The 10,717-nt window shown below is 38.7% G+C and overlaps 1 protein-coding gene across 2 annotated transcripts; it reads left to right on the forward strand.

Annotated features, from left to right (window-relative positions):
* The first annotated feature begins 2,761 nt into the window (after nucleotides 1–2,761).
* LOC148015804 (Cyclophilin-like peptidyl-prolyl cis-trans isomerase family protein) lies at nucleotides 2,762–4,670 on the forward strand. 2 transcript variants are annotated; one of them, XM_087664644.1, is made up of 3 exons: nucleotides 2,762–2,951; nucleotides 3,089–3,874; nucleotides 4,471–4,670. In XM_087664644.1, exons 1-3 carry the CDS (start codon nucleotides 2,842–2,844, stop codon nucleotides 4,574–4,576), a joined length of 1,002 nt encoding a protein of 333 aa, XP_087520770.1. In that variant the 5' UTR covers nucleotides 2,762–2,841; the 3' UTR covers nucleotides 4,577–4,670. The 2 variants fall into 2 exon arrangements, with proteins under 2 accessions (XP_087520770.1, XP_087520771.1); XM_087664645.1 differs by having other exon boundaries at nucleotides 2,818–2,951; nucleotides 3,069–3,874.
* Nucleotides 4,671–10,717: the final 6,047 nt, after the last annotated feature.

Raw genomic sequence — 10,717 nt, forward strand, 5'->3', positions numbered from 1 at the left:
CATTTCCTACTGATGCCATTTGGGCTAACTAATGCCGCAGCTACCTTTCAGAGTCTAATGAACAAGACTTTATAGTCTTTTCTATTTAAGTTTGTTCTAGTGTTCTTTGATGGCATAATGATTTAGACCAAGATATTGGAGAACCATTCATCACATAAGAGGAAGGTATTTGATGTATTAATGCACCATAGACTCTTTATTAAGGAGAAAAAGTGTTAATTCATGCAAACAGAGGTGGGGTGCTTAGGCCACACTGTAAGTGAGCCCAAGTTGATCCTAAGAAGGTGCAATGTATCAAAGATTGGCCAACACCTACCACTACTATTTCTCTTAGAGGGTTTCTTGGTCTATCTTCATTCTACCAGATGTTTATAAAACATTATGTGATTATAGCAACTTCTTTGACTAACATATTGAAGAAAAAAACTTTCTTTTGGGATGCCCTTGTAGATAGAAGCTTCAACGTATTAAAAGAATTTCTCACTTCTGCTCCTATTTTGGTATACCTAGACTTCTCTAAGAAGTTTACCATACAATATGGTGTGAGTAGTAGAGGCATAGGGACTATATTGTTACATGAGTATGGTGTTATTGCCTTTAAGAGCCACAAGTACACAGATAAAGAAATGGCTATTAATGTGTATGACCAAGAGATCGAGACTATTAATGTGTATAACCAAGAGATCAAGGCTATATTCCATGTGATTAAGAAGTGGTACCACTATTTGTATAGTAGCTAATTTAGGGTCAAAAGTGATCACAAGGTCCTTAAATACCTCCTTACCTAGTTTAATCTCATTTCTAAGTAGTACAAGTGGATGGATACCTTACAAAATTATGATTTTGATATCACTCATAAGCCATGTGGTTTATTGCAACCATTGCCTATTCTTGAAGAAAAGTGGATGCATATAACCATGGATTTTATTACTGGCTTGCCTACGACTAAAAAGGGATGGAATAATATCTATGTGGTGGTGGATTGACTCACCAAGGCATCCCATTTTATTTCCATGAAGACACATGACACTGCATTACAAGTGGCTAGTCACTTCATGGGGCACATCTTCAAGTTATGTGGCTAGTCAATTTATGGAGCATATCTTCAAGTTACATGGATTACCGTAGGTGATTGTGCATGACAGGGATAAGAAGTTCATGAGTAACCTTTGGCAAGCAATATTCAACTCCATGGGCACTAAGTTGGCTCCTTCTATAGCTTATCAACTGATGGCCAAATAAAAAGGGTAAATAAATTATTAGAGTCCTGCCTTCACCATTTTTGTCATAATGTGCATCATGTTCTTGGCTATACTTGTACGAGTTTGCTTATAACAACTGTATCCATGCTAGTATCAAAGTTTTTCTCTTTGAGGCCCTATATGACTATAGAGTGCCCTTTCCATTGTTCTTTTTAGTGAGAAGATAATCCCTCATGGAGAAGAGGAGTTTCTCTCTTTGAGGCCCTATATGACTATAGAGTGCTCTTTCCATAGTTCTTTTTAGTGAGAAGATAATCCCTCATGGAGAAGAGGAGTTTCTCTCTTTGAGGCCCTATATGACTATAGAGTGCCCTTTCCATAGAGGAAAGTTTTTCTCTTTGAGGCCCTATATGACTATAGAGTGCCCTTTCCACAGTTCTTTTTAGTGAGAAGATAATCCCTCATGGAGAAGAGGAGTTTGTCTCTTTGAGGTCCTATATGACTATAGAGTGCCCTTTCCACAGTTCTTTTTAGTGAGAAGATAATCCCTCATGGAGAAGAGGAATTAAAGAGGATGCAGACTCCTCTTTAATAGGAAGGAGAGTTGATTTTGCTGAAAGTACCAAAGTTTCTTTACTCTACCTTAAAAAATGGTTCTAGCAACAAACTTGCCCATAGGTTTTCTAGACCATACATGATACTGAAGCGCATAGGAGACTTGGCATATATGCTAGAACTATCCTCTTTCACTAAGATTCATAGTATTCGTATGGTTGTAAATAGAGTAGCACTCTATTCTGCCCATCCTTTAGTGTGATTTTGTTTTTGTGAACAAAAGCCATTGGAAGGGATGGATTGTGAGAATCTAGAAAGAGACATTATTTTTAGATGGTTTATTAAATAATACCTTGTCACACAATGTCATAGGTATATAAGGTGTTAGGACTTGTAGATTTTTATCATTTCATCGATACATATTAGAGTCTCTTCATCTTACCTTCTCTCTCATAGCTTTCATGGCTTCCCTCTTTTCTCACCTATCTTTCTGGTCTTTCTCTCTCTATGTCACTCATTCTCTCTCTTTTTCTCTCTCTCTCTTATTCACCTTCTCTCACATCCTTAACATCCAAAATGCATTTGGAAATAGACTACACATGTATTCCAAGGCTAGCCACGAGTTAAACCTATCTAGAGGTGCATTGAAACTTGGATGTAGGTTGCAAGGCTTAAACACAATATTGACTTGGAAACAACCTTATCGAGAGACCAAGGGTATTTTGATGAGACACTAAAGGCTATGAACCTGCAATTGTTTGGAGGAATAGCCAAACATGCTCCTATGGACAAGTCCTTGAAGCTTAAGGATGAGATTCTTACAGCTTTGAAATGTGTCACAAAGTAAGCACCGGACTTTAAAGATTGTGCAGAGGAAGATAAGTTTACTCTTAGAGATGACATGGCTTAATGCCATGATGCAGTATTATTTGCTGCAAGACCTTTCTTTACTTTTTAATACATTCGGCGCAGTATTTTTAAAAAGGAGTCCACTTTGTAATGACCAGACTGGATTAGATTACACTCCGCTGGCATCACGATACAAAAGGTCGTCGCCATTATCTGCAGAAAGGTCTCTCCGAGGATGATGCTGGGTGTGGTGAGGTATCTGTGCTTCTCTACTGCAGAGGCAGCGGTCTGGTCTCAGCAATGCCCGACTCTGTGTAGTGGCAGGAGCCCAAGACCGAGAAGAAGGTATCTGACCTCCCCTTCACTCTCTCTTCTGATGTCAAAGCTACCTTATCTATTTGCTAAAGGGTGGTGGTGGTACCGAGCCTATCGTTGACGGAGACGAGGAAATGTTGACGCCAGGTGGCCCAAAACGGTTGCAGGTTGCATTGTACGGCGTGGCAGCAGCAGCAGCAGCAGGAGAACGAGGGCAGCCATGCCCCGGCCCTTGACAGAAGGTGTCTCTTGATGCAAAGCATTGTTATGAGTCTGTCAGGGAAGAATCTTAAAGCGGTTGCGGCAGCTTCTTCTGGTGATGGAAGCGATGGCAGATACGCCGCAAGCGTGCTGGATTTCGCAGTCACAGGCAAGGTCTTCTTCGACATAGCCATCGACAAGGAGGCCGTGGGCCGCATCGTCGTGGGGCTGTTCGGGCAGGACGTGCCCCTGGGGGCCAAGCGATTCGCGGAGATCGCCGGCGGCAGCAAAGGGGTGAGCTACCGCAAGAAGGAGTTCTACAAGATCACCCCCTTCTATGTCCAGAACTCCGGTCTCAGAAGCTTCAACTTGGGCGGCGGGCCTGCTGACACGGCGCACTTCGCGGGCGGCGAGACTGCAGACGCCCTCCTGCCCGAGCTCGAGGCCCTGGACCGCCGGCTGTCTGTGGCGGCCACGAAGAATGTGGCTGGCACGGTGTCCATCGTGGTTAGGGACCTCACCAAACCCCCTCCCAAGTCCAAACTTGTGGCCAGGGATGGCAAGTTCGAGGTGGTAGAGGAGGAGCTGCGACCCGACCCCAACGCCACCGAGTTCGCCATCACAACCAAGGATGCTCCCCAACTCGATTCTAGCAACCTGGTGGTGGGTAAAGTCCTAGATGGGCTTGATGTGGTCCAAAAGATTAGCAATGTCAAAGTGGTCCAAGAAAACACCAATAGTCCGTACTTCAGGTATACATACCCCTTTCATTCCCTCTCGGTGCTAGAAACTAAAACATCGCAGTTCATAAGAGTTACAAGTCGCCAACTGCGAGAACTTATTACTATTGATCAACCAATGCTAAGAGTATTATGTGCATAAAAACTCAGCAAATATATAAAAGATTAAGGAGCTTTTAGCCAAGCATCAAATTTGCTAAATGGAAGCCAAGCAAGATCAAGCATTTTTGAATACTCAAGAGTTATAGATCGTAAGGCATAATTTGCACATAAGATCATGTGACATGTACATACTACAAGCCCTCTCAAGAAATGGACTGCAAATTTCCTCCAAAACACCTAAATTGTCGTAATGTGCTTTCCATATATAGTTGAAATATTGCTTCTTTAAGGGTGGAATAATTAATTATGTATTCATTTCATAGCTAATGGTTTTTTTGTCTTCGATTTGTGGAAATATTTGATGTAATGGATTAATGACCATTGATGAAAGTGGTCCTACTTAGCTAATGATATAGGATTTTAAACTTGAGAGTTTTTCCTTTTTGAATAGGTATTACTATGGTCATTTTGAGGTGTTAATGGTTGGCATGGATTTTTGGGTGCAGAGCAGCTAAACTCATAGGGGATACACGTGCAATTGTAGCTGAACGAGGCTTCTATAGGCCCTATTCCAAGATTACTATCACACATTGCGGTCGATTAGACAATTGAGGATGCCTTTCACATGGTTTCAACTATTTTGCAAGAAATTACATTTTGAAACATCATACCATATGTTTATTTAATTTATTTGATGAGTTTATTAGCTTGTTTTTGTTTCACATGTTATAGTATGTCTTCATGATTGCTTAAAGGATCCCAATACTTCATAAGGGGGACTCTTTCCCTATACAAATTGATAAAAATTGAAGTGCAACAATCTATTTTGTTATAAGGAAGGGTGTGAAATGAGTAGTCTTTGGATGTCAATTGAGTGTGCATTGAGGTTGCATCCCAAGGTGTGAACCCACACACCCATAGTTTTGTGCAATGATGTGGACCATATTGTGCTATTGTAGCAATGGAGGGAGAGTGTGGAGGTGGCATTTAACACAAAACCTTGCTTGAGTCATGTGGTTTGTAAAAAATGATGTTTCCTAAGGTATGCTTGCAAAGTAGTTGGAGGAACAAAGCTTTTAATTTATATACATAAATTGCATCCTTGTATGTTTATGTGAATCAAGTAGGATGTACATATATCTTCAAAAATATTAACATTTTTTATTACCTTGGCCTTTTTGAGTGCAAAATGGAGAGAGTATCTTTGTTATTGTAGTAAGAAGCCGCTATTTTATATGTTGATCTTATCCTATTTCCATTAAAATGTCTTAACATTCCCACAAAGAACTTGATATGGAGGTCTTGGTACATGAAGTGCTCTTCCTTACAAAGAGATGCAAGAAAGTAACTTTGCTTACCATTAGTGGCAATCATCTCATTGTCATATTAGGGTTTATCTCATGATCAATTTAGCATGTACACTCATATGCTTGGAAGTTCATTTAGGCATTGTTCAATGTAATGTGCAATGATCAAGATTCGAACTCACTACCTTATTTGAAATTGAAAAAGCTTGCCAACTTGCTTATTGAGGTTTATGGATGCACTTTTTGTTATTAGGCTTTCTTTTGCTTTATTGCTAGCAAGTAAAACCAATTTTGTCAAGCGTCCTACATTTTGACCAATTGATTTTTTAGGCTACCAAGTACAACCGAGCTATAGTAAGAAGATGGCGAGTATATTCTATAAGTACTTATGCTATTAGTTTGCTCTTTATGTTGGTTCTTATCTTATCCCTTTTGTCGTTATCTATTATCAATGTACTCAAAATACATGTGTTGCATGAACAAATAGCTAGAGAAACAAGGGGTGCAACAAAGTTCCCCTATTACCTTGTAGGAAAAATTGACAAGTTGAGAAAGAAGGTTAGAATGATAGGTAGAATAAAGGAAAGAAAGTTGTATTAACATCCTTTTTGATGGCTCTGAAGGCCCATAGGACAAAATGGCACACATTAAGATTTTAGTTACAATCCACTTCGGGGTGCCTTTACTACAAATAGTAGAAGACTCGATCGCCTATAAGAGTTGCTAAATAGGACCCAAAAGTAACTTAGTACTTAGGCTTTGTGAATTCCTCTGTGATGGCTGTTTTGCCTCAACAAATTACATCTTTGTCCTATTTTCTTGCCACTTTCATCTTATAAATTTTGTTAGGTTGTAATTTGAGTTGTGTTGGAGTAACTTCAATTGTGATCTACATTTTGGTCCATTTGAAAAATTTTGATTACTTCATTGCTTGAATTTTTATCCGATATGTCTCTAAACTACAAAGTTGCATTTGATGCATGTTTAGGAGGCCTACTTGACAGGTGACATGAAGAGGAGAAAGAGAGAAAGAAGGATGGAAGAAAGAAAGTTGTATTAACATCCTTTTAGACATCTTAAAGGCATATAGTACAAAGATGCAAATGAAAAAGTTCAATTATAATCCACTTTGGAGAGACAACAAGGTGCCATAAGCACTAAAAGGAAAATAAGCTATTGAAGCTAGTAAAGTTACTTAATACATCATAGGCCAAGAGTAAAATTTTCCAAAAGTAACTTAGTGTTTAGGCTTTTTGAACTCCTCTATGTGACTTTACCATCTCAATAGATTGCCCATTCACCCTCTTTTCTAGTTCCTTCATCTTGGCAATTTTGTGTGGTTGTACTTTGAGTTGGTGTGGTGTAAGTTGGTCAATGATCCATATTTTGGATTGCTTTAATAGTATGATTGTATTTGTCGTATTTTCAATCTTCAAAGTTGCTAGATTTTTTTCTGATTAATGACTTGCCATGGTACAACTCACTTGAACCCTTTTTCTTCCAATAATGGCCTTAGTTTAGTCTCTAGTTTGTATGACTTTGAGCATTCTTGGCTCTCTTCGTCCGCTAGTTTCTCTTATGTTTTTCATGCGATCTCTTAGGGAGGCCTCCTATACGCGCATGGAAAGCTTCATTAACTACTAGAAAGATGGTGTTTGTCACACTTAGTTGATTCTCCTTCTTCATGTTTTGATTTCCTTTTGTACTTGTTGATTTGTCTATTTTCTTCTTTCATTTTCCTTTTGTACTTCATGTTGCACTTTGGTTGTTATTTTCTTGACTTCATCTATAATCTTTTTATGGTTGTAGCCACTTTTGTCATCAACTTTCCCTCTACTTCATCCAAGCATGTCAGCACTTTGAAAAATGAGTCTTTCGAAACTATATTACCTATTTCTAAGTTGCAAACTCGTTGGTGTAAATATTCCTTCCATGAGCTTGGCTCTCAATTTGGCTAAGTGGTAATGCCAAGACCGTTGAGAAAGTCTTTGGGTGCATCAAATTGTTAGGGTAGGATTTCAGGCCTAACCCTCAACCCTAGGTGCTACCCTTGCAACGTAGGGGGAGGTGATGAGGGAGATTAAGAATTGGTCAGTCCATTTGCACAAGCAATTGTTTATTGGGGGGGGGGATGTGTGGATGGGAGATAAAAGAAAGAATGAAAATGACAATTTTATGCATGATTGAGATGAGTTGCACTTGAGAGAGAGAGAGAGAGAGAGAGAGAGAGAGAGAGAGAGAGAGAGAGAGAGAGAGAGAGAGAGAGAGAGAGAGAGAGAGAGAGAGAGAGAGAGAGAGAGAGAGAGAGAGAGAGAGAGAGAGAGAGAGAGAGAGAGAGAGAGAGAGGACAAGGGAATAGACTATTACTTTAGGGAGAGAGAGAGAGAGAGAGAGAGAGAGAGAGAGAGGACAAGGGAATAGACTATTACTTTAGGGAGAGAGAGACAAGTGGATTAGAAACTATGATGGATTATGGTTGTCACGGTGAACTATCATAGACAAATTAGTAGGCTATGAAATAGGCTATACCAAGTTAATGGATGACTCACTTAGAGAGGGAGGTATAAGTATATGGTTGCTTCCAAGTCAATAGAGAGAGGCCAATGAGTTGGAGGAAAGTTGGAGACATGCTTTGTGGAGAGAGAGCAAACTATGTAGAGATTGACGAATTGTTTGGAGATTGTTTTGCTATGGTGAACTCTAAGCACAATGCCTTTATGATATCTTTAACACCTTGATAAACTCTGCATTTTTCCCAAAATTTACTTAGTGCTTAGGCTCTTTAAACTCCTTTATTATGACTTTGCCACCTCCCTAAACCACTCATTTAGTCTTCTTTCTAATTGCCTTCATCTTGGCGATTTCACTTAGTTGCACTTTGAGTTGTGCTCATGTAAGCTCATTAGTGATCCATACTTAGGTTGCCTTGAAACATTTTGATTACTTTACCACTTTGACTTTATCTTCCATGCTTCCAAACTCCAAAGTTACTTGAATCTTTCCTTGTTTGATGATTTTCCATGGCATCATCATCTTGAACCCTTTTTCTTTTAGCATGGTATCATCCTCTTGAACCCTTTTTCTTCTAGCATTGGCTTGATTTTAGTCTCTAGATTTCATGTCTTAGAACATCCTTGGTACTCTTCATTAGCTAGCTCCTCTCATGTTTCTTTATGCCAATCCTTAGTAGGGAGGTGTCCTAAACATGCCAAAATCTAATTTTCTTTTGTAATAGAGCTTCATTAGCTACTAAAAAGATGGTGTGTGTCATACCTTGGTTGACTTGCTTTCTGACTTGTCTTGATTTCATTTTGTACTTCTTGTACTTTTGTCATTGACTTTATCTTCAATCTTTTTATTGGTTGTAGCCTCCTTTGTTGCCAACTTTCACTCTAGTTTCATAATGATGATATTTTTGGAAATCAATAAATAAATTCCTGAGCTATAGGAATGCCTTGTATATCCAATAAGGGATAGGAGTATCAACTATTGTCCTTTTTTAAAACTATGAAAATCAACAATCTCATGTATATTCTGAAAATAAAGCATAATCATTTTTCCTTGCGCTCTTTAAAGAGGTCTATGGGGATGACTTTTGTGCATCTTGGGCTGTAAAATTTTTGGGCCTATTTTAACTTGCTTATTATCCATTCTAGGACTATTTGCTAGCCTAAAATTACCTTAGGACCTTGATGCATTGAATGAGGTGTAGGTAGGTGCCTTGGGGCTAGTATTTGGCACATTAGTTGCACCATAACTTCCCCCAAATAGCCTTGCCTTATAGGACTCCTTTGCTATCCATAAGAGGGTTGAAATGATGGTTCTCTTCGATACTTCCTTGAGTACCTTTCAGCTAATTAAATAGCTTTGAACAAAGTGGTAGGAGATTGGGCTATAACATCTGTGAACAAATTAGGATCTAACCCTTACATGTACTTATGTAGTTTAGCATAATCACTAACACTCTCCACATACATGGTAAGGTTAAGAAATTGATTTGTATACTCACGTATGAAGTTTATCATTTTGATTACTTGTAAAAACATTGTTGCTAGAATAAATTTTGACATAAGATGGATGAGATCTTGGTGTATAAATAGGTGGCCTTGGAGGAAGAAGATTCACTCCACTAATGCTACCAATAGGGTGCACTCCACCAACGCTTCCATGAAGGTCATTATACCTATGAGAAGTCTCTCTTATCTCAAAAGTCGAAGGAGGGAGCCTTGATTTACCAAGAATTCCTTGGGTATTGACATTGGCTAATTGGAATGATGGTCTTTCAGTGTGTATTCTTTCAGCTCATGTCTACAATCTCTCTTTATCTTGCTACAATTTTTTCATTTTTTTCTCCTTCATTTGAATTTCTCTTTCTTTCAATTGAATACCGTTTACCCTAGCTTGGAATTCCATCCATTCCTCAAACTAATGAGCAAGTCTATCAATGGAAGAGAGGATCTGATTCATGACATCCAGTAATTGATAATTTCTAGTAGAATGATGGGTCTCGTGCTCACACAAAGTGGCATTCAATTGACTAAGTTCTCAGTACACTTGAGCCTCATCCAAACACCTTTAAGTGTCATTTTCTAAGAGGGAGTCTTTGATTTTTATGGCATGCTCCTACAAAACCTTATTCTTGCCTTTATGCCTTTTCATGGTAGTGCAATCCTTCAGTACCTACTATCACTAAATCTACTATAACTTTATCTAGAGAGCTTTGATTGACAATTTTTTTGATTCAAATTGAAGTTTTACTTTTCACTCTTCAAAGAAACAACTTAACCTTGCAATTCAAAATTGGATAGAAAAAGCTACAAGAGCCTAAATTTGTCTAATATAAACCAAGACTTGTCCCTGTTTGAATGACTATGTAGAAGACTTATAAACCCAAATTTATCCCTCTTTAACCTTGTAGGATCACTACTTGAGCTGAGGGGACACTATAGGACACTAACACACCTATATATGACTTGTGAGAAGCATTAAATGCCCTGTCCCACCTGCATTTGGTTCTAAAAATGCCCTACTTGTCACTATAAGCCATGTTTTCTCTTGTTAGACCTAAAATAATGGTGCACAAATCGGATACTGGATGCGTATGTAGCGAGCGCCGGAAGGTCCCCAAGAACAAAATAACTCTACTTAAGCTCAAAAAGCAAGAAGATAGATTTATATGACATGAAAAAAAGAGACAAATTGGGTACAATCTCCCCCCATGCCTTGTGTGAGCGCTTCACAAGGCATGTATTTATAAATTTATTCATCTCAAAGCTAAAAAATAGCCCAATTTTACATTTAGCTTGCTTTAGCTTTTGTGTTTGCTTTTGTCCAAATAAAGAATAAAGCGGTTGGGCGCCCCAAAAGTTGGGATATGCCCAAATACAATGTCCAATAATGAAATATTTAAACTGTGTGTCTATGCGCATACAAAATAATAAATATT

Source organism: Lygodium microphyllum, chromosome 23 (genome assembly GCF_053477565.2).
Source record: "Lygodium microphyllum isolate KBCC chromosome 23, Lygodium_microphyllum_v1.1.10, whole genome shotgun sequence".
Lineage (NCBI taxonomy): Eukaryota > Viridiplantae > Streptophyta > Polypodiopsida > Schizaeales > Lygodiaceae > Lygodium > Lygodium microphyllum.

Excerpts from the sequence above, each read along its gene's own strand:
- LOC148015804 (XM_087664644.1), top strand. The coding sequence starts at position 2,842 with ATGATGCTGGGTGTGGTGAGGTATCTGTGCTTCTCTACTGCAGAGGCA. Across the intron at positions 2,952-3,088 it reads AGCCCAAGACCGAGAAGAAG|GTTGCATTGTACGGCGTGGC; the intron begins GTATCTGACCTC and ends AAACGGTTGCAG. Across the intron at positions 3,875-4,470 it reads ACCAATAGTCCGTACTTCAG|AGCAGCTAAACTCATAGGGG; the intron begins GTATACATACCC and ends TTTTGGGTGCAG.